Raw genomic sequence first — 27,529 nt, 5'->3', positions numbered from 1 at the left:
GCTCTTCCTTTGAGAGTCATACTGAAGAACATCATTAAATGTCCTTCTTCTTGAATGCGACAGTTAAACATCAGCTTTTGAAACTCCCTAATGTGGAGTTCCGCATCTTCCTCAACTAGCCCATTAAAAATGGGTAGCGGGTAACCTAGAGCTGGCAAATCCGTCGTTCCTGCTGGAATTGCAATAGGCTGCGCCATGACGAGGATTGGATTTGCACTAGGAATAGGGGACAGTGGGGTTACACCTCCCGTACTTGATGTAGACTGGCTTATGGCAGAAAGGGGAGCACTAGAGCTTCCACCTTCTCCTAACTTACTACTTATGGCCCCAAGACCACTAGATCCACTCCCTCATAAGGGTTCAGCACCGCTACGCTTAGGGGAATATCTCCTAAAAATTTCAGCACGTCGCCTAGCTCTTTCGTCTCTTTCTTGCTTTTGGATTTCTGCTAGACGATGCTTATCAATAAATAACGGATCAATCTCAGTATCCTTTGGCATAAACTGCTAGTTGGTCCCTAGACAACTAGGATTCGAGGACCGCCACTTTTAAGCGGCTCCCGACAGATACACCACTGATGGACCAAAAACCGGGCCGGCACTAGCTCATGCACTAACCGGGCCTCGTTACTACGCACAAGACAACCCCTCGGCCTCGCGGCCAGGAGCGTCTATCAAAATCTCTGCCTTCCTAAACATTGTGTTTGTAATACGTTGTTTGTAGTCCACTCTTCTCTCACCCACTACTCCTCAGAGGGAGTCCCTTACACATTGCCTAATGGCACGAAGCACTGACATAGGGGGTCCTCCAACGGCTGAGTGCCGCCACCCCTCTGCGACTCTCCTACACCTTGGGGATTGGCCCCTCGATGCGTCGCTCAACATATAAACATTTCGCACAAAATCCACTCAAGGTACCATTTAATCGTATACAGGAATGTACCATTGTCCTTACTTCTCTTTTCCCTAGACCCCACGACTAGCCTATGGCTTAGGGTGCCCTGTCTCTCACTCAACGTGGGTCAATGTCCTAATGAAAACAATTGCTGTGCATCCAGGATTTCTGATACCTTTAAATATTTCCACGATTTATGCATATTGTGGATGCCAAGTGCTCAAACAATTATGAAATCGATATTGTGCACATGCGGAAAACATCCTTTCAATGATTTTCAACTACCGTTCTTATGCGGTGTTGCACGAACCTAGCACCGAGGGAACCCTCGTGCTACTGGGCCCTTATTTTATAATTATTCACCGACCTATATGGCATGCAAACAAAAAACCAGCAATCTTTTCATCATTTGACTCCACATTTAGACACATTTTGACCACTCTACCCTCCCATCGATCAATTGTTGCATTGTTGTATAGATTTATAGGGCATTTTGCCATCATTTTATGTGTAAAAAGCGGAAAAAACACACTAGAACAAGAAGGTGGGGTTGAACTGAGGCAAATCCTCATGCTTCAGTCCCCACAAATATTCACAAACATTGTTCTTAATTTTCATTAATTTTCCGCACCCAAAATGCATTTTTCTCCTATTTTTTATGGTTTTTCTCTATTTTCCTTGTATTTTCTCTTATTTTCTACATTATTTTATTACTAAAAATTCAAAATAGGTTATGGCTGTGGCCCTTAGTTCCTTCTTGCAACAAAAATGAAAATTTAGTTAGTGTTCCTATTCATTTTTCCATTTCTATGCCCAAAAACATCATTTTTCCTTGATTTTCCATATTTTACGTGTTTTAGTGTATTATTTTGAGCCACAAGATGCATATTTTTCTGATTTTATGATTATGATCAACAAATACTCATGGAAAACAGCAACATAAACAATTTTTAGCCCACATGAACAACATTTTATCAATCAAAAGCCATGAAATCTCAAATTTCCTTTGAAAAAATTGAATTACCGCTTATTTGCGTGTTTCGGGTTTCATGTCCATGGCTGCAAATCTGAAAATCAGCAGCACTTCATGTCCAGCACAATCACAAATCACCATTTCCAGCCCGTGGAGCAATCCGATCCATGCCGGACAAGCCTCCACCATTCTTTCTTTTTCCTTCTTCTTCCCACATGAACTTGCCTTTAGAAGAGAGGGAGGGAGGAGAGAGAAATACTGAAATCAGAGATCTTCAAAGAGAGCATCATTTGACGGGCGAGAGGCGGCGATAGAGTCAGCATCCAGGAGGGAAGCAAGGGCAATGATCAGTGATGGGGGTTGTTTGCAGGCTCCATCCTCCATCTCCAAGAATTGGGCGCAAAAATATGCGCCATTTTTCCCACGCTCTCTTCTCCTTTCTCTCTCCAAGTTTTTTTATCAATGTTGCATAAAATTTTTAGTGGGGGGGTCTAACTCCCAAAGGGCACACCCAATTTGGCCTCTCAAATGTCCACCTTTTCATATCTTGATCGTTTCCTTGGCCATTTCCCCGTCCGGACTCCAAATTGAGCTCTGAAAAATCCTGGGCGTCCGGCTTGGCATCCCGCATTGGCGAGTTGCTTATGTCAACCCGCACGACTGTCTGAAAATTTATGAAAAATCAACAAGTATCGCTTAGGCACCTTTAAAGCACTTTGGCGCTTAAAATCGTCCTAGATCGAGCCGCCACCTTTGACGTTGCATATTTTTCCCTTGATATTCATAATTTTTAGTTATTTTTAAGCAATTCCCGGCACCAAAATTCCACTCTCACCTTACATATGTACTTGGGTTGATTTGAGATTTGCACTCCTTGAGCATACACCTATTTGTGCCAGGTCTTACACGTGTTGTATACACTTTGCCCTATTACAAAAGGGGTGTACTTGCTTACTCAAAAGGATTCATTTGACATGCTTGGGAGTTTGCTCAATGTCCATATGACTATCACATGTTGATTTATGCCCGCTTGATGTTGGTTATGCTTTGACAGTCAGTGCTTGACTTGGTGCATTCATTTTGCCTAGAGTTTGCTCTCATTGTACCTAGCTGTAATTTATTACAACAAGCAATTATTCATGGACTGACGTGGAATTTTCATGCTGAATCATCCATATTTTATATACTTTTGATGGTACTTGGTGGACAGCATCGTTAACTATTAGCTCGTGGTCATTTTGCCTTGGTTTTGGTGGTATTTTGGATGTTTACATCAGAAAACAGTAAGTAGTTTGAACTGTCTGCACCGTTTTGGTTCGCAGACTCATAGAAGTCTAGGTCTAAGTCGTGTGGTAAGTTGCAAAAGAAGTCTCGTGGGAGAAATGCTAATGTGGCATGTCATCATTGCGGCAATAAGGGTCATATGCCCACAGTGTCATGAGTTGCACAATGAGAAGCGCAAAGAGAAGGGGAAAGACAAAGTACATGAAAATTCCTCTAATCGCAACATTATGCCTGTGAAATCATGTATGAAAATCGAGGAGATAAAATGTCATGCAGACTGATGACTTCGATGGGGAGTACATACTTGCAGCTAGTTCTTGTGATGCTACGCTGTTGACCAAGGTTCACTCTATGTATGCGCAGTGCTAGCTTTTGGATTCTGGTGCTTCATTTCATGTTACACCATGTCGTGAGTGGTTCCATTTCCACCGCACTGTCTCTAGTTCAGTTCACTTGGGTGATAATAGACCACTTGCTATTGTTGGCATTGGGGATGTACGGCTGCAATTCTCTACTAGCAATAATTTTCTGTTACAGGATATACATCATGTACTTGCGCTTACACATAGTCTTATGTCTACAGAGCAGCTTGATGATGCTAGATTTCATGTTTCATTTGGGGATTCTTCCTAGAAGATCGCCCGTGTGGCAGACTTGTGCTTGCTAGAGGTGCCAAGGCTGGCAGCCTCTATCCTCTTGTAGTTGATGGGTCCTCTATTGACCATGTTTTGTCAGTCAGTTTCATCCCACATGTATCTCTTTGGCATGCCTGTTTGGGCCATATGTCCTTGAAGGGAATGAAAATGCATTCTGGTTTTGCAGTACTTACCGCCCCTTGACTATGCATGTTTTGATTCATGTGAGCATTGTCTTTATGGCAGACAAACTAGGACTACGCATAAGAAGTCTAGTAGGACTCGCATGAGCAAGCCCCTCGCATTGGTACATTCGGATGTCTGTGGGCCCATGCCCTGTCAGTCTATGGGTGGTGCAAAGTATGTATGTGAGCCTTTGAGCAACTATGTGATGAGAGGGGTATTAAGCATCAGTTGACCGCCCCCTATACCCCACCCCAGAATGGTTTTGCTGAGCGGATGAATAGAACCATCCAAGAGCATGTACGTAGTATGCTTAGTCATGCAGGCCTACCACATAGCTTTTGGGCTGAGGCAGTTAGTACAGCTGTGCATGTCATCAATAGATCACCTTCCAGTGGTTTGGATTTTCAGGTTGCAGAGGAGGTATGGACTAGGAAACCTCCGTCTTATACACATCTATGTGTCTTTGGATGTGAGACATTCTGCCATGTTCCCAAGGACAAGTGGATTAAGTTGGATCCTAAGAGTGTTCAAATGCATTTTCCTTGGCTATGGAGATGCAGGCAAGATGGGTTACTACCTCTGGGATCCACAAGTGTGCGGAAAGTTATCCATAGTCATGATGTAGTCTTCCATGAAGACAAGATGCATCGGCAGTCTGAGAAGGTGGTAGAGATATGCAAGGTTATATTCCAAGAGGAGCCACGTGCTCGTGCACAGCCAATTGGACAAACTGCAACAGTAGTTGGTACACATGGCCAAGGTATTGGATAGGTAGCAAAGCCTACAATGAGACGGTCTACTAGAGCTAGACGTCCACCTAATAGATTTGAGCCCTCGATGCATTATGTCTTGGTTATAGATGCAGGAGAGCCTCTCACCTATAATGAGGCTATGCGCAGGGGTGACAGTCACTCCTGGGAGAGGGTTATGCAGTCTGAGATGGACTCTCTACATAAGAATATGACTTGGGATTTGATTGCATTGCCTGACGGCAAGAAGGCTTTGCCATGAAAATGGATATATAAGCTGAAAAGTACCCCTAGGCACCCCAAGCCGACTTATAAGGCAAGACTTTTGCTAAGGGTTTTAAGCAGGAGCATGGAGTTGACTTTGATGATGTCTTTTCTCATGTGGTCAAGATGACCACCCTACGCTTGGTTTTGGCCTTAGTCGCGTAGCTTGACTTGGACATGTATCAGATGGATGTTGAGATTACATTCTTGCATGGGGATTTGTATGATAAGATTTACATGGAGCAGCCTAAGGGCTTTGCAAAACCTGGCAGGGAGCACCTAGTGTGCAAGTTGAAGAAAAGTCTTTATGGCTTGAAGTAGGCACCTAGGGAGTGGTATCACAAGTTTGATGCCTTTATGCAGTCACAGGGCTACAGTGGGAGTGCTATGGATTTGTATCTTTACACAAAGAAAGCTCGTGATGGCTCATTGCTTATTTTGATACTTTATGTGGATGATATGCTAATAGCAGGGAAAGCTCATGATGAGCTAGATGCTCTTAAATCTTAGCTGAAGAAGAGCTTTGAGATGAAGGATTTGGGATAGGCCTCTAACATTCTTGGTATGTGCATTAAGCAGAATAGGCATCAAGGACTACTCTACCTCTCACAGAAGGAGTACATTCATAAAGTCCTTGAGCGTTTCTACATGCAAGACGTCAAGCCTATTGGTTGTCCATTATCTTCTTATGTGAAGGTTTCACAGGCCAATTACCCACAGACAGATGAGTGGAGGGCTAAGATGGCCAAGATCCCTTATGCATCAGTCATGGGCAGTTTGATGTATGTCATGATAGCCACTCGTCCAGATATTGCCTTTGCAGTTAGTGTTGTGGCACGCTATATGGCTACACCTAGCAAGAAACATTGGGATGTCGTAAAGTGAATTAAAGGTTAACATTTTTAAATTATTATTTTCTTAAATAAAGCTCAAAGCTTATCTATGGCGGCTTCTTCTTATATGAATGCAACACTCTCTTCTCAAAAATTAGAGGTGAGAAATATGAACCAATCAGCGTAGCTAAATAATGAAATTGAGGATTTTGAAGCATAATAAACATGACCATAACTTCTATGACCATAGCTTCTATTCATAACAATGTACCTTATAGATCTCAATTATTTACAATGATTACCTTTGCATGAGATGCCAACAAGTAATTGAGATTTTGGAGCATAGCCAAGTTTTGATACCAATGTTGCAAAGTGGACCACTTGGAAAATCTAGCATCTCAATTCTTAAATACAAGTAACTTAATTAAACAAAAGAATTTGAATAACTTAACAAATTTGCAAAGAACTAAAGAAAAATGCATGATATGGATAGAGTCCAACCTCTACCATTACAAAATCCATGGTTTGTTATCCTCCACTATGGAATATTGATTTAAATAGTTATTAACATTCATATCACATATACCTAATTACAAACAAAATATAAATACCAATCCAAATGCAAAGTTTCGTACAGCTTGTTGCAGCTATTGTAGAGAGTTTTGATCATGCTAGTTTGCTACAATGTTCAAGAAGTGTAAGCATGTTCAACCATATAGACAAGCACAAACAAACACTTGTACCTAACAAATGGTGCAAAATCACATTAACTTCATTGTGATCACTTAATTATTCTTCAAAAGGAAAGATGAACACGTAAATGTAATTAGGATTTGGAAAGAGTAGTGCTATATAAGAATACAAGCTATGTAGGGAATAGATAGAAATAAAATGTGAATACATTTGTACATCGGTAGCAACTAAAAAGGTGTGTAGATCCGAAGTGGCATGTGAACTATGCAATCAAAACTTGGAAAGGGTAGATACTCAAGAATAATATAAATTATACATGGAATAAACAATGTCCATTAGCATTGTTTCCACAAGGAATAACATATGAATACATGAGGACATTAGTAGTAGTTAGAATGGTATGCAGATCGAAAGTAACAAATGAACTAACTGGACATGACTAATGGCATTTAGCATCCATGAGCATAATCTATCAAATGCCCAAACAAGGTTGAGCTTTTGTATCAACTTTCTTTCATTATCTTGCAAAGTTTTTCTTATTTTCTTCAGCATTTCTTATCTTGTTCATGTAGATACTCTTTTTTGTACTCTCATAGAGAACCCCTAGCATTAAAAGAGGAGTTGTTACTATTTGGCACCATTTGAAGGGGTATAAAAAGTCCAAAAAGTATTCATTTTTCAAAAAATCAAGGAGATGTATAGTGGTCAATGATGTTCCATTCATAAAAGGGACAAATACGATCTTATGAAGAGTTTCTTGGAGAGAGAAATTTTACAAAATTATCAAGGAAAATCATGACATAGTTTGTGTGGTGGACATTTTGCACTTAAGATCGCTCTCAAAAGATTTTGTAAGAGGTGAATGTGTGGCCTAATATCCAAAAGCATGTAAATTAGACCTTCAATGCAAATTTTAAAAACCCAAATAGAATTGTCTTTTTGCAAGAGAGAGACTAAGATTTAAGAGGGGGGAGAGAGTGAGTGTATAAATACATGTGCACATGCACACATCCATCTTTGAAAAATCTAAAATAAAATATTCTAAACATTTATAGCTTCTTTAATGTATTTCAAACATTACTATCTATCCCAAACAACACTATAACCTTCATAAATTGCTTCCAATGCATTATAAGTACCCTTTATTTATTTACCACTCACAACATACATTAAAAGTCATCGTATTTTTTCTTATAATACTACTTTGGATTTTACACTCCTAAAATCTCTTCACTTTTAATATGAAAAAAGATAATTTGAAAGAACATTACTCACATGTTTTGTGCATTCATTTTCTAGATTGAAAACACACATACATATGTGCACACGTGCATGCATGACAAATATAAGACTTCATTTTATTTACTACATTATAACTACTAAATATTAGCTAAAGACTCTTGAGCTCTAAACTAATATTCCAAATGTGCACTTTTTTTTGAGTGCTTTGTAAAAAAATAAAGAAACTTTTCACATGAGTTGAATTTCTTATGCATCCCAATGTAATGGAAAATATTTTGAAGACATCACATCATAGTTTATTATAAGCTTGTGTTTTTCAAGTGATCATTGATTGTAAAGCATAATAGATATGGATTTCAAACCATATTACTTGATATATATTAAAAATGTCTAGCAAGCCATATGTTTATAATATATATTTAATCTTCGAACAATTGATCGATTTAAAAGTCGCAAATTCTCATTTGTGAGCTTAATTCTTGAGAAACTAAATATATCAATTAATACACATAATAGGCTATAGACTAGCTCTTATAATATCATTATCATACTAATCAAACATACCTACAATTTTACGAATGCAACATTGTATGAAAAGTTATTACCTATATTGTACTTTGACAACCTACAAATATAACTAGAATACATTGGTCTTTATTTGAACTACACATTTTTTATACTGTATTATTTAAAGAGTTAATGGATATGAAATATCCTACATAGTTATGTTTATATCACTTGCATATCTTTGTATTTTACAAAAGAGTAGAACCATGTTCATAACATGAAAGTAGTTCTTAAGATATAGTTTCACTTAACTTTGTCATTACTTGGGATACTACACTCTCAACCTCTTGGATTCCATTAGTGCATCATCCACGTACTTTCCATCTCTTATGATTGCTTTCAATCTCTTATGATTGCATCATTTTGTGCACTCAAGAATAAGATTATTCACTAACAAGATGGTGATTGCAAGACATTGAATTTGTCATTGAGCCATGGCTCAATTGGTTGAGGCAAAGGGTGTACATCTCTCATAGTTTACCCATCTTGTTAGTGCATCTTATTCACTAACAAGATGGGTGGTTGCAAGACAATGAATTTGTCAATGAGCCATGGCTCAATTGGTTGAGGCAAAGGGTGTACATCTCTCATAGCTTACCAATCCTCCCAACTCCTACATGTAGCTCTACAACACTTGCCATCTTTCAAGGTGATGCCCTCTAAAAGTTTTCAAGCAATGGCCCAAATAAATCCAAAAATAGCATACATTTCTTTCTTTCTTTTTAGATAGTGGATTTGCATGGCCCATGCCATCCATGAAAATGATGCTCCACCATTCATGTTTCCATCAACCTATATAGGCATCGTATGTTTCCTATAATCCCAATTTATATTCCCTCAAATGATGGATTAAAACCTTCATTGAGACAAAGCAAGAAACCAAGCTTTAATCCATCAGATGGAGACTTAATGATCAAGCTTCTCAATGATTGGAGAGTGCTTCCTACCTCCTAGTAATGATCATTGGTTGCTTTTTTAGGATCTTATATCTATTACCCAAATGAAAGTGAGAGTGTGTTCATGTAATCCTATTTGAATTGTCAACATATGCCTTATTAGACCTGATTAAAGAGAGCCCTTAGAAAGCAAATATGAGAGAGAGAGAGAGAGAGAGTGTGTGTGTGTGTGTGTGTGTGTGTGTGTGTGTGTGTGTGATATTAACGTCTACAAAAGGCCAAATCAGTATATTAGACCAAAATGTTACATCTAAAACTCAAGAAATTTTCCTAGATCCCAAAATAGTTTGTCATCTAATGCTATGACTAACTAAATGCCAAATGGAGAATAAACAATACATAGCTGATGAATACCAAACAATGTCAAAACCCCGATACATGGAATTGCTCTGACAGTACTCTCATCCCAAGATCTCTCTCATAGGTCTATCTAGCATAGAGAGGCTGAAGTGGCAAGGTACAGTTCCCCGATGATGCCTCTTGCAAGGCAAAGGCACAATATATCAAAAGGATATAGTAATAAATCTCTTTGTTACTGACATGGCATGGGGCCATTGGATCTCAAAGCTACTGGAATGCTTTGTTAATAAAGGCTGTACTTCCCCATAATTGGGCGGAATTTGCATCTGTTTCCTCCTGACAAATCTGACATCCCCAATTTCACCGGTACTATTTTCTAGTTGAACAATCACCAGAGCAAAGATACTGTCAAGCAGGTGTAGATTATTACTGGTTAGCCGCAATGGAGCAGTAATGGCTTTCTATAGAGAGCCTTTATAAAGGTACTTAATTGATTTGCCAAGCCCAAGAGATCAAGAAGGATGATGCAAGATTGTTGGTGGCTTGGGCATTCTCTTTCTTCAAAGAGGAGGAAAATCCCATTCATAAACACCTCGGCCTCAAGAAAAATAAGAGGTACAAATACACCATAAAAGTCCTGTAAACAGCAGAGTATTAGGCAAGTATGGAGGAGAACCCCCAAGCTAGAAGCTTGGAGGTTGCTAATACATGGCTCTAGAAAAGGCCAATCTGGAGGCTAACTGCCCAACCATGTGAGGTCCCAAATGGAAGGTGAATGTATTCTGCTAGAAAAGGCATCTCTCCTCAAGCACTGAATGAATCTCCCTATTCTCTCCTCTCTCTCCCTTGGAGAATGTGAATAGTCTCCATGCAGATCGTTGGAGAGAGATCTGTCCTGCTGCTTAATGGCACGACCGCATCTAATTGTCAAGATAATACCAACCTATAGTAGCCATGATCAACTCCCATCTGTGACAATAGCCTGCTGCTTGAGTGGGGATGATTCTGAGATGCCACCCTGCGCTCTCGATGGCATCACTGCATCTCGCTGTCCAGGTATATCAGAGTATGATACTAGTGATCAACTCCCATCTGCTGCTCCAGTCCATTGCAAATCTGGAGTAGCCATGATGATCAGATATTGCCCTGTGACGAGAAAGGCAATACTCCCCATTTTCTCATAGAAAACAGGCTTATCATTTGTAACCCAGCCTACTGCTCCCCAAATTGCTACTGCAACAGCACCTACATAATGAAAGACCAGCCTCAGAATCCTCCTCAGCTCCAGAGCAATCACAAAGCCAATATCTCTCTCTCCTCTGCTGCTTTGCAACATGAAATGTTTCTATGCAAAAGAGACCGCATTGTTTGTTCTGAGCAATAGAGCAGGAGGCCTAAACACCAGAACTGACTCACGTTCACAAGTGATATAATTCTTCCATGGATCCTTTGGCAGATTACTAGCAAGCATCCCATGTAAGCTAGGCCCAATATGCCACCTTGGCACCCCAGATGGAAAAAGCTTTCAAGTATACAGCTCTTACATGTATATGCTCTTGTAAAGGAGATGCTGATTAGTGTTGTCACTTCACAGCATTTATGTCTGCCTTCTGTATATATATTCCTTGATCCATTGCCGAGCTAACCTGCTGACATTCTTGCTGCGCATGTGGCCAAATTCTCAAATGAGGGAGATGAAGATAGATCGCATATCAATATGGATCTCCCCGCAAATACTTAGTAAACAGTGCAGAACCAACATAGTCCATTACTGGCTTGCAACATCAGCTGAGATGCAGACTTGTCTCCTTGGCTGGCACTGGATGAGTAGGGCTCTTAATGTTTGTTTGTGAGGAACATGTTGTTCAAAATTCACAGGAGTATTTAGTGAGCTAGATTTCATTCAGACATCATGATTGGTTGGAGTTTGCACAGGGGCAAAGAGTCAGCAGAAGACCTGCTCTTCTTGGACTGTGTTCAAGCTGCTTCACCTACATCCACCGAATACTGTGAGTGAGCAAGTATACAAAAGTCATCCATTCATGAAAACTAACACAACTGGACTGTACTCCTAGCCAGCCAGCCTGCCTGCCTGCCTGCCTTTGGAAAGCACTGCCTTGCTAGCATTTTCAAATTAGTTTTGGAAGTTGGTAGTACCCTTGGTATTTCTACCAACACTTTCATGCACAGAAAACGACATCACAGCCACCCACTACATTCTTAAAATGTAAGATTTTAGAAACTGTTTTGCAAGCTAGTAAATTGTAACAACCATCACCCTACCTTTTCATGGTCCGTCCCTGAGTTCTTCCAGCACAGGAACCCGCGTGATCTGGATTCTAATTTCCTGCAACACAAAAGTGAATTAGCTCTTGCAAACAGTCATTGCCATCTCTATTCATGCAACCACTCTCTCTCCTTCATAACCAACAAATCAAATCAAAATCCTAAAGATCAAATGCTTTGATACCACTCAAAAGATCCTTCACCTACAGGTTTTCCTCTTCAAGTCTAGCAACCATTGCTTCCTGATCTCCATGTACATCTGAACTCGTAGCATCAGAGCCTCTATGTCTCAAGTCACTCCTATTTGATCCATCATTCAGGTGCTCGAATTGCACCTCCTGGCTACATCTCTCTAGACTGCCCTCATTCTGCTGAATCGCAAGTCCGAGGCTCACTTTGCTTTTGCCTGTACTAATTGACATGAATTCTGCAGCTTGATCATGTGTGTCCATCCTAGCAAACTTTCCTGGAAAGTCACAACTGGCAGCTCCCTGTGCCCATGCATTCCCAAGCTTGTCATCAGAAGCACCCTTTAAAATGGGACCAGTTTGAACAGTAATCCTTTCAAAGCTTTGATTGGCCCAGCTGGTTTGTGGAGGCTTGAAAAGATCTACAGAAGTTGAACCAAATACTTCTACGGACTTCAACCTCCTTTTATCACCACCATGTTCTGTTGATATCTCATCCAGCCCATGCGTCATTGGGAAACTGTGTTTCTGGACTGCATTAGCACTTGACAACCATTCAGGCTGCCATGTCCCATTGTAGCTACTTGGGCAATTACCCAGCTTTTCCCCTGATAGTGAAGCAAGACGCACTTTCACTTCAACTGCATAGCCTAGTGTTACTTGAAATGCGTATTCTATACTAGCCCGTGACCGTTCAGCTCTCGAAGTATACTCGAGTTGACCAAATTCTAGTAATGCTACTGCAAAACCTGCACAGAGAATGCAACACTGATATTTGTTCTGTCAACAGCACCAAACATATTTTCTTGTTCTCTTTACATCCTTTCAAAATGCTGTTATAATCTATACTATATAATATGGAACACAATAAGAGAGTACGCATGGACAAGAGAAGCAAGCAAGATGTCCGAAGACCTTTGTCCAGATCATAGAAACTCACTCCAGATACACAAGAAATTGTTGAAAGAGCAATGATTGAACCTGTATAAAGAGAGAGGGACAGCAGCTTTCCATTCATTTGTAAGAACTTTCTCAAACTGTTCGAATGCACTGCATCTAGGAATCTTTGCCACACCTCTTCCAGTCGAGCATGATTTGTTAAAGTAGTCTGTAATACAGCTATCTCACCAGTGGCATGAAATTGTGTTGACAAACAGTCCTTACTATGGCCAGATTCAAACACCTCTCTTGACTTTCTCAACTTGCAGCTCCCTGATCTTTTATGAGGAGAAGTAAGACAATTTTTTGTTGAGCTTGCAAGAGAAACCTTGGAGGAATCTGACAGTCCATTTGATGCACCTTCACATGCACCAACAAGATGTGCTCCTGAATGGCTGGCCTCCAGAAAGGATTCAGATTTTCCCTGAGAGGAAGAGTTCAACTCAGAAGTCTCATTTCCATCATTCACTCCAAGTGGACTGTGAGTAACACTTGTATCAAAATCACTGGTTGGGCTCAATGATACATAAGATTGATCTGGAGCAAGCTGAAGGAGCGCGGCTGTTAACCAAGTTGTGCGGTCTGATGAACCTCGAAGCTGCTTTTCAGCTTCAGACAAGGTTTTCAAAGCTTGTCGAAGCTTTTCCATGTCATTTTTTGTTACTGTAGACCAATGACAGAACACAAAACATGTCATCCCTTACTCCTGTAAACTAACCAAAGGTTACAAAACAAACATAGGTGGCAATACTAAGTGATCATCCTTAAGAAGCCAATTTATCTGCTAGCAGAGAGGGAATACATGGAAATAAGATGCCTTTCAGTAATCACTCGAATTATTCACTGAAGTTGAAGGATTACTGCTGAATGGCCTTATTTCAAGGGATTTGACCAAGAAAAGCTAAGGACATCAGGGACAAGTTGTAAGGGCAAAAGCAAAACTTGTATTTGTAAATCCATGGCACATCTGGAATTGCTGATGATTGATCAGCAGAAGCATACTTGTTGGCACTCACTGAGACCCCTCCATCAGTGATCTACAGTTTGAGACAAATTATGGAGGCAACCATTGACATAATGGATGAATCTAAATGCCTGAAACAATTTTTTCCATTTGCATTCCATCTTCAAGACGAGAAGAGTATGGCTTCCTAATGCACTTTAAAAACATTCCAAACTCATAAAAAGCAATTGAACCTATTAAAGTTTGCATGAAGCAGTCGCCTTTTGCTTTTATTATTGTAGAATCAAAGCGAACACCATGCAACTTAACAGATAGAAATTCATGACACAGCACTATTTACATAATGTAGTACCCCCACCTGCAACTTGACTGTTGCTCCATCTACCCATTTTGTTGTTACTATTGCACCCTCTCCTGATCAGCTAAAAACACAGCAGTCCTCCAGGGAAGCAGCTGGAAGAGGTCAAACAGGGGCTGGAGCAGTCAGAAAGGGGGCTGAAGAAATGGCGATGGCAGTTAGAAACAATGTAGATGGTGGCAACCTCCAGATGATTAGTGTGGCAACAGCAAATGATCACCGCAACAGCAGATGGTCAAAGCAGTAACTGGAGTGGTACACTCTAAGAGACTAGGATGCAAGTGACTGGGGATACAAGTGACCTAGCACACTCTCTATGCATAGAAATGAAACCAACCAAAGTTTAGGGTTTTTCTTATAATGGGACACTGAAGCACACTCCTACATTTGAGTTTTGGGGTTGTTTAATGAGCTAATGGAGGTCTGATGTACAATGCATCTCTTTTAACCTAACACCATCCTCCTCCCTACACCTCAGGGCTTCTTCCACACACCACCTTTTCATCCACTTGCAAGCACATCTTCCACCTTGTGGCTGCCTCAGCTTTCTATGTAAGGTAATTGTCCCTTCATTCATCCTACACGTGCCTCCATCTCCCCCCCTCCCAATCTCCCTTCACCTTCCTTCTCTCTATCCTCGTCTTCGTCCCTCGTACCCCTTCTCATTTTTTCCTCTCCTCTCACTTTCGGTGTCAAGCTCTCCGTCATCTCCTCTTCCCTATTGCCCACCCCCTAGAGGATTGCCACCAAGAACAAATGCCCCAAAAATCCCATGTATAAGGATATGATGTGGGCATCCATCTTAATCATTCTCACTCTCTGATCATTCCCTCACTTTCAGTGTCAAGTTCTCCATCATTTTTCTCTTGGACTCCTTCCCCTGCCCTAGACTCGGATAGTGGATTGCCAACCAACCAAGCGGTGGCTCTACCTTGCCAAGCCAACTGCCACTCCCTGCTGTTGGTTACTACTGCCTACTCAACCCGCTATTACCCCTCATCTCTAGGCTACTGCCCTTACTGCTAGTACTGCCACCTTGCTGTCCCAATGTGCCACCTACTGTTCTAGCATGAACCAACCATGTCACCATCATCTAGTGGACCTAGCATCTATGTTTTCAGCTGGTAGGAGGATGGTGACATCATCATCATTTCACTGAGTCTTGCTCCATTTCACCATGCAAACTTGCATTTTGCTACTTGAGATTCTACATCCACATCATTCTGCCCAAAAAACTACATTTTACTCCCTTCAGTTCTGCCCACATCATCAACATTGGTGGATTGCTACACTTGAGATCCATGCCTGAACCTTCTCCCACGACAGATAGTGGCTATTGGACAGCCTTAGCTCCTTGAGCCCTCCATTGTATCTCATTCATCATTGTTCATTTCTTGAGAGTTTTTGAGCTTTTGTCGTTGTTAGTTGTTGTACACATCTATATTTTCTTTCTACAAGTCCTACTGTCTTATCACATGGTATCAAAGCAAAGGTGCTCTAGAGCTAAGAACCCAGACCCTTTGTAAGACGACACAATTTGCGAAAGTGATGCTATCTAACTTACGAAGTCTCAAGTTCCTTCGCTCTGTTTTCATCTTGCTACCAATGTCATTGTCCCTTCTGTTGGTTGCTACCACATACTTAGCCAGTTACCATCCCTATTCATTGTGCATCATTCATGTTGTTGGTGCTGCCACCTTGCTATCCCAGCCTACCGCCTCTTGTTCCGACTTGACACTTGCCACATCATCATATCATCTAGTGGACCTATACTTGCATTTTCAATTAACAAGGGAATTGTTGACATCATCATCATTTTGCAAACCCAAATTTTTCCGCCCCAGAGCCTGCACAGACATCTTGCTATCTGAAGGATTGTGTTTCAGCATGTGTCTAACAGCCTTTGGGCTCAAGATTAACGTTCAAGCATACCTCTTAACAACTTGTAGGTCATGTAGGACAGCCTCCTCGCAGCCTGCAGGCCCTCCGCAACAGTCCATCATGCAGAAACATGTTTATGCAAATACAGTCGACACAAGGATTGCATCGGATATTAAGAATCTCCTCACACTTGTTGGTTGCAGATAGGGCAGCCCTTTTGCCTTGTGTTGTTATACACATCCAAAATCTTAAATGCCCTGCTGTGTTGTTATACACTTGTCAAAGCAAGGGGCATTGCTTTGACAGGCGTGATTGTGGCTAAGACAATCCATCAATGAAGATGAACACTATTAGGGATCCTTATTAGGAGTTGCTTACCCAAGCTAGAGCCACAATTGGACTTATATCACATTCCTTTCACTACCCAAAAAGCGAGGGCCTTTTTATGGGTTTATGACGACTTGAGCTAGGGCCTCTTAAAGGTTCCTCAGCTATGCAAGGGAATCCATGGCTCCTTGGCTTATTAGCTTGGTTACATGCTTTACCTTAGTTTTTGTTCTAAGATAGCTTGGCTAGATCTAGCTAGATGGCTTATTTGGGAGCCAACCTACATTCCTTACACATTGAGTTCAATATATTTCTTAACTAGAGTTTGGTTCATTACAATTACTATCCTCAGTTGGTTCTTGGTTCAATAGCCTTGACTAGCTCTAGCAAGGATTTTCTTACTTTTTAGTGCGTATTTTGACAAGGTAGAGCATTTAGTTGGGGCCACACTGGAGGAAAAATCCCTCTACTTAACCATTTTAGTCATTGTTGTGGAGGTAATGGTTAATTTGACTGTACTTTATGGGGGCCTTTATCTTTTAGAAGGATTTGCATGGAGGAAGTGCTACACTTTTGGGTACCACGTAACAATTGCAAAAGGTTGATGACTTTTCTTATTCTTCACTTTTCTCCTTTTTTCCCTCCTATTCAAGCTCTTTTTATCATTTTGTAAGCTCATTTTATCAAAGTAGCATAAGGTCATGCATCATCAACTACTATAGTCAAACGATTTTCCGCGCCATCAAAGGTTGATGTTGAACCTTATTTGCTAGGGTTTGGGGAAAAGCAAACCCTTTTCTCTCTTTTCTTCAATCTCAACTTTGAACCATCCCAAAAGAACTTTTGCATACCATGTAACAATTGCAAAAAGCTAATGACCTTTCTTATTCTTCACTTTTCTCTTTTTCCCCATCCTCTTCGAACGATTTTTATCAGAGTAGCACAAGGTCATGCATCATCAACTACTATAGTCAAACAATTTATCGTGCCATCAAAGGTTGATGTTGCACCCTCATTAGCTAGGGTTTAGGGAAAAGTGAACCCTTTTCTCTCTTTTCTTCATTCTCAACTTTGAATTATCCCAAAAGAAAGACCTTAATTTTTCAAAACCCCTTTCTTGCTCAAGAATCGTCTTGAACAAAGGTTCTCAACTTCGGAGAAGCTTTCCAACAATCTAGCATTAGATTAGGAGCTTATTAGAGGTGGACTAAGGGTGAAAAGCAGCCCAAAAGTTCTACCAAAATCCCCCAAACCAATTAGAGATAGTATAAACATCCAAACATGGCCAATTAATTCAAGACTTCAATAGTCTCAAGGCTCCATCAAAGTCCAAAGTAGTGGTATAGTAAAGCTTCCACCTTCAAAAGAACCCTTTCCCTCACCTCCTCAAATTAATCTTTGAAGAGATTTGGGCAGCCAAAGAAGCGAAAACCAACAACAACAAGCCAACATAGGGTTCTTGGTCGAGCTCTGTTCAAGCTCTTTCATCGAGCATAGTGTTGGGGGCTTCTTCAAGTTTGCAGCATCCATGGGAACAATGAGTTAAGAGAATGAGTCTATAGCTACTCCTCCTCCCTTTTTTAATTCATAGTGCAAGCCCTTGCATTCTTTGGGTCTACAAGGATTAGCCTTCTTGCTTTAACTTGTGATTGTACAAACCATTCTTCAAGATTACCTCTTCCATGTATTTTTAGTTAATGCTAAGCAAAGGAACCTCATGTCATATGCAATACTAAATCAACCTATTTCATACTCCAAAGTTGAGCATAGAAAGGAGGATTGAGAGCTAAGATCACATATACTAATGCAAACTAGATGCAGGATGGTCAGATCTCAATGTATTATCCGTAAGATGGTCTCAAGGTGCCAAATACTCCTCGTTTTGAAAACCCTTGTGAATAGACAACTTGGCTAACTGCGATGGTTTCGCAAAGAAGTTAATAGAGCACATTTATGATCAATTGGGTACACATGCTCTGTCATATCTACGCCTTCTTAAGCATAAATCCTGCACACGCCACATGCGCAAAGGTTTCAAGAATCTATGGCCGACATCATGATCAATTAACGGATGGCAGATGACGACAGCAATCCACACTGGTGAGTCAGTGAAATTCATATTCTGTGAAGCAACAGAGGTGTATGCCCCAGAGACGGACGATTCAAGTCAGGCGGACCGCCAAGGATCAAAAATGGTAGTTTAGCTGTTTCTGAACAAGAATACCCGAGAATTGTCTTCATACGTTCTCAATTTGTGCAAATTCTCCTAAGTACAGTAAATGTGTTATGACAAAAGCCATTGCCAAAGTACAGTAAATGCTTTCATGTGCATCCTACATATGTGATCTGACATGCTTTCATGTGCATACTGAATGTATAATCTAGCTGTTTTCACTGTGTTATGACGAAGCCATTGTCAAGTACAGCAAATGTTTCCACGTGCATTTGAATATCCTGCTTTCATGTGCACACATTCTTGTGATGCTTAAATTAACGCTGTTTGTGGCATTTCAAGGCGCATTACACTTTCGGGTTCTGCAGCGTTGCTCAGCTTGCTTGGCTCTAATGCTGCAATAAATAGAACTTCTGGTGTTGGAAGAGTTGAGTACTCACAGTCCTTTTTCCGGAAAAACTTTTGACTGTGTCGTTCATCAGGAATCTGATAGCCACCTGCAAGTATACTTGTAATCAAACAAGCAATCTGTGACATTAGATTGAGTGGCTCAACCCCAGAGACTATCAGCTCTTTCACTTTCCGAACAGTATTTACAGTGTCAGCTGACAAGGAAAAGTCTAGCAATTCGAGTAGTTTGCCATCTGGAATCAACCCCATCTGAATATCAAACATTCAGTACGTCATGAGCCTTTTAAGTGATAAGTTGCAGATTATATTCTTGCTTACAAGACATGCTCAGAGCTACACATTTTATCACTAGAATATGCTCATTGAGAGAATCTGTGCGACTGACAAAGAAGTTATACATGGCAATCAATTCACTACTTATCAGTAAAATGTGTTGGCCTTGGTACAGAAACAAACAACAAGATAGAACAGAGAATGAAATGGAGAAAGCTTCAAGCTAGTCACAAGCAGCAGGGTGCAGTACATCAATGACAAAAGAGACCACACTGCAATGTGCTATTTTCGCCTGTGTATGGGAGATGTAGAAGACTTACAAGTTCCTGGACCATTGACAGAGATATTTTCTGCCCCAAAAGGCTCAACTGATCAAGCATCATCTCAGCATCCCTGAGTGATCCATCACATGCTGAAGCCATTAATTTGAAAGCCCCTTCATCTACCTCCAGACCTTCTTGTGATGCAATGACTTTCAATCTGTTTATGATATCACTCTCTTTGACTTTGGAAAAGAGGAATTTCTGGCACCTTGAGACCACTGTGTTTGGCAGTTGCTCTAAGCAGGTTGTTGAAAGGATGAACACGATATTTTTAGGAGCTTCTTCCATAACCTTGAGGAATGCATTCCAAGCCTGACTGGATAAAGCTTGGCATTCATCTATTAAATAAACCCTGTACTGGGGGGAATACGACCATGTAGCTTCATGCAATAGTGACTTAAGGTTTCTCACAACATGATTATTTCCTGCATGGAACTCCTTCAAAATGGTAGACTTGCCAAAATCACTTGCCAAACACTCTCCACAAGAACCACATGGCCGCTGCTCTCCTGAAGAAAGACAGTTTAATGCAGTAGCAAACACCCTTGCGCAAGAAGTTTTTCCTGTGCCTCGAGGACCATAGAAAATATACAGATGTGCTACCCTGCTTTTCAGCAATGCATTGGAGAGGGCCTGAGTGATCAAGTTCTGCCCAACAATATCATGAAAGTATTTGGGCCTGTATTTATTATTCAAGCTAAGATGATTATCCTGACTGCTAGTAGCAAATTGTCCTAAATCTGGTATCCTGCAGTTAGAAATCAGGGAATCAAGCCTTTCCTCTTGGGCTAGTCCGACATAACGGTCTCCTTCACTTTGGCTACCAGGATCCCAGCAGGAGCTAGGCTCGAGCAAAGGAAGACTTTCTGAGTCTGTGTTGGGTGATGTGTCAGAAAAGTCCGAACTACTTGCAGGTAGAGACTCTCCAGAAGAGCTTCGCAGACAGCGAGAGAACGGTTTTCCTAGTGGTTTTCTCGTAACAGGATCTGGAGCTCCACAAGACAGACTCCTCCCTGCCATATCCAAGATGTTTTTTCCTCTGGTGTGAATTCTAGACCAATTCCAGGGGATTCCACATCCATGTCCATCCTGTGGAAGCTCTGAGATGTCAAGCTCATCACTTCCTCCAAGGGCATTAACACTCATTTTGCTAACCAATGGTGTCGCACACCTCTGGCTCCACAGCTCTTGGCAAGACATACTCTGTCCATTCTCCAAAACTGTGTTCCTCTTCAGTCTCTCACTGCATGGTGACTGCAGGTAAAGTCTCCTATTTCTACGGACTTTGTCCTTCCTTATGTTCTGGATTCTTGCGGTTGATTTGCCTGTTATTTGAGAGGTATGGGTTGACATATCCCTTTCCCTCCTGGAGCTTCCATCTGTGACATTATAGCGAAGCGGAAGCACATCTGCCCGCCTTTTACCATGGCTAAAAGTGCTTGGCGTCTCAGGAGCAGCTTTCACAAAATGTTTGGCCCCTTTCATGTATAGGTTCGGAACTTTATTCCCTTTCATGTGATATCCCTTTGGTGAGCCTAGCTTTGAGTCTGTAAGGCTGATTTCAATCCATCCAGCCCTATCACTGGCATCGTCTTTCTCCTCTTTGGGGCAACTATTTTGTCTACTAACACTGTACCTGAGATTATCAGATATCGTCGCTATTTTCTCAAGAGCAGTATAGCGGTCATGGTGACCTGACACGGACCCATGCTTTCCTGTTTGATTTCCATTTTGTATATCAACCGAATATCTGAGATTCTCTGCTATCATGGCAATCTTTTCGAGTGTACTGATGTTCTCACTGTGACTGGGCTCAGGCTCATTCTTCCCTGCTTCACGTTCAGGGTTTCTTAGGAGAGAGTCCATGGTGGCTGGAGACTTCTGGGATGGACTGGTGGAGGGATCACGCAATGGTCGAGCCTTTTTCAAGGCAGACAGCTCTTTGAGTAGAGTTAACTCGGGATGATTTCCTAGCTCGAGCTTCATTTTTGTGGACCTTCTGCACGCAAAACCTTGGATGAATGCAAACACTAGAACTTGTTGCTTTAAGCGATCACTAGTGCTGATAGTATTTCATGTAATTGTGGTCTTGTCAGAAGCTCCTTATTGAAGTGAGAAAGGAGAGCCTCTGAGTAAGCCATAGGCACTCAAGCCCAGCAGGAATAACATTTCTAAAACGTGCAGATGAGGTGATCTGGGGTCGAGAAGAAAAATGAACAGGACCCACAGTCATCATGGAAGATTGTCAACCTCACCTCAAAACCAAGCATAACTAAAAATCCTAGGTGCAGCTGAGAGCAGCTCTCTGTCCTCACACTGATATAGTAAGCTTGAGACAACCTGACCCTCAAGCAGATACTGCTTCTTAAACAAATAATTTGCTGATTTATGGGCGTCTGCTCAATAGCTGAACTCAAGTACACGTGAGTCCATCCATGAAGAGTATTTTAGTCCCAGAAAGAAGATTTGAGCTAGAATCCCTGCAAGCTATATAGACTGCTAAGAAGAGCAATAAAAATAAAGCAAGCTAGAGACTAGGAATCTGTCCTACAATATTTGGTTACCACTACAAAAATTCTTGCCTGTGAACGGAGGAGGGGCAGGTCCCAAAAGAGAGCCAAAAAAGACGAAGAAAGACAACAGACCATGAAAAGGGAGCATCAAATAGAATGAGTGATAAGGAAAGGACAACTAAAGTAACAACAAAGAAGAGTAGTGTGAACAGTCTCTCTCCATTGGCATGGAATATCAAACAGTTGCCCTTATGGGCAATACAGTGGCTGTTGCTTTGTCTTGGTGAGCTTGATCCAGTTGCAACCGAGGTTAAAAGGCAGGCTCTTTTTGACCAACAAGCTCTCTCTCCATCATTTGAAAGACAGAAATATGTTCCCACCCGGTCTTTGCGCACAGAGTCTGGTTTTCGCAAGGGGACATCAGACTGTTGAGCTTTTGCAGCACATGCCGGCTCCTCTGTTTGCAATTCATGGCAGATTTTGAGAGCTTTGTCCACTAGGTGCAGAAGGCTAGCAAAAGCAACATATTCATGTGGAGAAATCCCGAGCTTTGCCCTGGCCAATAGGTGCAGAAGGCTTGCAGAAGCAACATATTCATGTAGCTGTGAAGACAGCCACCAGCCTCGAGGTTACTTTAGAGGTAGTGATTTTTGTGATAAGGGAGAGAGAGAGAGAGAGAGAGAGAGAGAGGAACCTGAGAAAGCAGAACAGTTACCTCTTTGTTTTTTTGTTCCCCCCCCCCCTCTCTCTCTCTCTCACAGGTTGATACCGTGGTGGCCACGGAAGCTTCTCTAAAATCTCGCTGACAGAAAGCCCAGCTCGATGTGATGAGTGAGAAAAGGAGCGCCCTCAAGTCTCAGCTTTTCAAAAGGATGTTCTTCTACAGGACCCGAGAAGAACCAGAGAACGGAGACTCGAGAGCCTGAGAAGACTCAAGAGGCAGCTAAAAAGGAGATGTTATCATGTGGCCACACAAGTGTGTGCAGGCTCAACTGCAGAGGCTTTGGGGAGAATGCATGAACCCACACTGCAAGAAGCTTATATGATAGCGGTGCTAATCCTAATTAGTAATGACTACCTAGTACCTAGTTTTGAGAAATGGTTATGTTACATAAAGAAGGGGGGAAATAATAGCGGAATTAGGTGTTTACAGGTTGAAATGCATGAGCCCACACTCCAAGGAGCTTATGATAATGATGCTAATGACTACCTCTAGTACTGAGAAATGCTTATCTAGAAAAAGGAGGGGCCGAGGAAACAGAGGAACTGTGTAATGGGGGAATTTTGAAATGCATGAGCCCACACTCCAAGAAGCTTATATGATAATGGTGCTAACGACTACCTGTAGCACTGAGAAATTGTTTTATAGAACAGGAAAAGGGAAAACAGAGGAATTGTGTGTTGGGTGAAATGCATGAGCCCACACTCCAAGAAGCCAATGATAATGGGTGCTGACATTAGAATCCTGGAAGAAAACATAGGATTGTATGTCGGGCGATGAGCGTTGAGGGGGTGGGTGCAGGGGGGTGCACTACTAAAACAGAGGATTTGAGTGTTTGGGGGGAGGGCGGGGGCCCGGGGGGGCGCCGGAGGAGTGGAGTTTCAAACTTTAGGTTGTTTTGGAAATTGGGGTGGGTGTTCTCCCGATGGTTTTTGGCTTGCTTGGGGAAAAGCATCGACGGAGGGTTGATGGTGTGCGATCCCAAAGTCATAAAATGTGCAGATTACGGACTGTCTGGGGGGGGGCATTTTGAATGGGGGTGCGTGACTTGTAAGAAACCGACGTTATAATTGCAATATAGTACTGGTCTCTGTGGGTAAACAGTGAAATAGGTGCAGCAGAGTGTTCACTCACACTGTGTCGAGACGAGAGAGAGAGAGAGAGGGAGCGGGGGGACTCGGGAGTACAGTGGTGGAGTTCGTGTCATTTAACAGCCCAATTGTTTTATTGAAGCTCCTGAGTCCTGAGCTTTTCACATTTCAAAGCTGGAGCCTGGAACTTGTAAGTTGTAACCGATAACACAGAAAACCAAAGTTGGTAAGATGATGCGATGGTCCATTGACTTCTATCTTGTCACATTAACCAAGGTCTAATGAACAGTGCCGAATCGTGATTCAAAAAGAAGCTGAGAAGATACCCATTAAATTTAAGTCTTTTGGTAATTGCTGCATTCATATTAGGTGAAGATAATGTAATGACATCTGATCATGCCTCTAAGCATCACTTCGTACGCCAAAAAACTCTAGACCTTACTAAGGGGAGGTTCGGACAGCACACACTGCAACCTTATGTCCAGTTCTCTAATGTTTACTAGCATTCTGTGCACACGAAGCACTAGGCCACTTCACTACAACTTTGCCACGAAGCAACAAGCGAAATATTGCCCGGCAACTTTGCTCAATAATCCATTTCTCCTCTTTCCCCTTTCCATTTCTAAGATGTTTTACTTCTCTCTCTCTCTCTCTCTCTCTCTCTCTCTCAAATAGAGACTGCTACATATACATACAATCTCACTTATACACGACCATAAGAAGCGTGCTCTCTCTCTTTCTCTCTCTCTCCAAACTTAAACCAAAATTAATTTATAAAATTTGCAATACAAAATGCCAAACATAGAAACAATCTCTTCTATACACCATACTTACAGACTTTTCTCTTTGCACAAATGCAAGGAATCGATGCTTGCTTGCGATATTTAGAAACAACAATGTTATACTAAAATGGATCGTAATTGAAACAAAGACCAAGCACCACAAAAATAATTTCTCTAAGAGACCTAGTCAAAATGAAGCTCTCTCCTTTTTTGAGAAATCATTCTTATCTCCAAGCAGGACATTCACATGTAAAGTAGGGCTAGGCTCCAATATCTTTATCATCTTTCCACCAATCATGACATGATGGGAATGTATAAGACATCCTACCTTCCATTACCAAGCCACAAAGCCCAAGTATAAGACACCTGACTTTTTCCAAGGACCACATGTAAATGATTGATGCCAACAAAAAAAGACAATGTCTCCAAGATACCTAATAGAAACAAAGCTTCCTCTTCTTTGAGGAATCACTAGCAAAATCTTCATCCTTGAGCAAAATATGCGAAGGCGAAGCAAGGAATGAACCCACAGTTTCTGTTGGTAATCACATGGGCAATGCGATAGTCTTACCTCTCTCTTTAGCACTTACATTGGAACAAAAATCACAATATAAGTATGTGGAACAACTAACAAAGACAATTTCATTCCAACAATAATAATACATGGTCAAACATTTATAAACCATTCAATAGGTACTGACAAATGTTGATGCAGCGTCACAAAACAACCCAAATCCTTGAACCCTCAACAGAGTACAAAAATAAGTCATCTGTCTCCGCAATTAAATCTGCACTATAATACTGTCTAACCTCCCCCAGCATCAGTTGCAATGTATAATCATTCAAAATAGCCACCTTTGTATTTTGCGAGGCAAGTATAGCTCACTCACTAAAATACGTTGTGTAGTCACCCACATTGGGCACGTCACTATAGACACTACCAATCAAGGTTTCGATAGACTACCCTTTCAACACCATGCCAAGTGGAACACACAACTTATCACTATTTTCGGTAATACCCACTCATCCCCTATTCCTTGAATCCAACAAATGAATCCATTGTCCACTACACTACTAGTTGTTGACAGTTGCATATTCCCAAATAGCCTTGGTACCCTAATCTAATGCCACAAATCAGAGTAACACAATGCAGCATTAACAATATCCTCACGTGTTTTCTTTACTACAAATGGCAAGACCTGCCTAAAATCCCCTCCAAATAAAATAACCTTTTCACCAAAATGGCTTATTACAACTCACAACATGTCTCAAAGTTCTTTTAACCATTTCAAAGACATATCGATGGGTCATAGGAGCCTCATCCCACAAAATAAGGCTCAAATGTCTCAATAACTAAGCAAGGTCACTTTGAACATGAATGTTACAGGTGGATCAATTATTTAATTCTACTGGGATTTTAAACCATGAGTGAGTTGTATGACCATGCGGTAGAAGCAAGGTAGCAATGCCACGTGATGCTATTGCCAATGCTATACGGCCACCACTGCACACCTTCACAAGCAAACATTTATGCAGGAAAGTCTTCCTAGATCCACTAGGACCATCCAAAAAGAATATATCCTTAGTATTTGCATCAACAGCATCCATAACTGCACTAAATGCAATTCTTTATCCCTTATTCAACTTTCCCTCCATAGATTCAGAAACCCTACATTGTTCTGATGTATTGTATGCATATTCATCTTACAAAAGGGGGTTAACATGCAGTTGAGACTTCAGTTGATGAGGTTCAAGCAACCCATCAAAATCAGAGAGTCTTCTCTCTATATGGTGTAAAAGGTCTTGCAGATGTAATAAAGTCATATTAGATGCCTCATACTGTAGAACACCAAGAGAGATGTGCACGTGCTATAGCTGCAATTTATACATGATATCCTCTACCATTGGTACCCAAAATCTTTCCCATAGATGGCCAGGCTGAGTTGTCTCACAAAAGACCAAAATTGCAACAAACAAAGTACGGAGTTGAGAACCGGTTTGCACAGAGATAGCTTCTTCCAAGCATACAACATACTCATCATCACTCTCCAACATACCCCTTACAATGCAAGCATCCCTAAAAGTATCATAGTTCACATTATCAACAGTATGCAGATCTTCAAAAGAAGTACACCTACGAGACTCTATTAAAAGCATCCGCGAATAGTAGAGCTCACCATAGGTAGGCACCACAAAATACATCCGACCGCATGTATTCCCATGCTTCCTCTTAGTCCACATCTTATGTTGTGCATTCCACACCTAGTACATCGGAAAGTCCTGATAACAAATAGTCCTAGCCTCTGGATGAATGTGATTGTACACAAACCATTCAGTAAGAGTAGTTTTTTGGAGGTCTTCATTCTGCACAATATCTAGTATACTAACTATATCTTGAAACACCACATAATTCTCACCAAGTAAGTGCACCTGCAAACGTTGTGTATCAGGCTTTTCATCGTGCAATGGGTAATCATAGATCCGCCAGCATGCCTTAGAGGCACAAACATATCGTGCATCCGAATAACTTTGAATCTCGTCCACTTCGTGAACACTGCTAGCATTCCGTGTTGAATCAACCCCAATAGAAAATTTTATGGTTACACAATCATGCCCCTTGTACACATACTTATACAAATACTTAACAATCGCTACTGTGTCAATCACACCTCCACATTTATGTGTGCATTGTATTTCTTGCTCAAGTAAGGATTATATGGAAC

The 27,529-nt window shown here is 41.2% G+C and overlaps 1 protein-coding gene across 1 annotated transcript; it reads right to left on the bottom strand.

The window, feature by feature from the left end:
• Positions 1-9,600: 9,600 nt before the first annotated feature.
• On the bottom strand, positions 9,601-22,376 carry LOC148033012 (protein STICHEL-like 4). The gene is made up of 6 exons (XM_087683717.1): positions 19,697-22,376; positions 19,133-19,352; positions 13,032-13,652; positions 12,070-12,799; positions 11,860-11,923; positions 9,601-11,567 (listed from the first exon to the last, which is right to left on the bottom strand). The coding sequence occupies exons 1-6, from the start codon at positions 21,683-21,685 to the stop codon at positions 11,487-11,489; spliced, it is 3,705 nt and encodes a 1,234-aa protein (XP_087539843.1). The 5' UTR covers positions 21,686-22,376; the 3' UTR covers positions 9,601-11,486.
• Between the last annotated feature and the right edge of the window lie 5,153 nt (positions 22,377-27,529).

Source organism: Lygodium microphyllum, chromosome 8, assembly GCF_053477565.2.
Source record: "Lygodium microphyllum isolate KBCC chromosome 8, Lygodium_microphyllum_v1.1.10, whole genome shotgun sequence".
Lineage (NCBI taxonomy): Eukaryota > Viridiplantae > Streptophyta > Polypodiopsida > Schizaeales > Lygodiaceae > Lygodium > Lygodium microphyllum.
This window is presented reverse-complemented; position numbering and strand designations above follow the sequence as displayed.

Bases quoted from the DNA above. Each gene is read 5' to 3' on its own strand.
- LOC148033012 (XM_087683717.1), bottom strand. From the start codon at position 21,685: ATGAAGCTCGAGCTAGGAAATCATCCCGAGTTAACTCTACTCAAAGAG. The intron at 11,924-12,069 runs GTAGGTGAAGGA...TTTGTGTTGCAG, and splicing joins AGACTTGAAGAGGAAAACCT to GAAATTAGAATCCAGATCAC. The intron at 11,568-11,859 runs GTAGGGTGATGG...CGGTGGATGTAG, and splicing joins CAGGGACGGACCATGAAAAG to GTGAAGCAGCTTGAACACAG.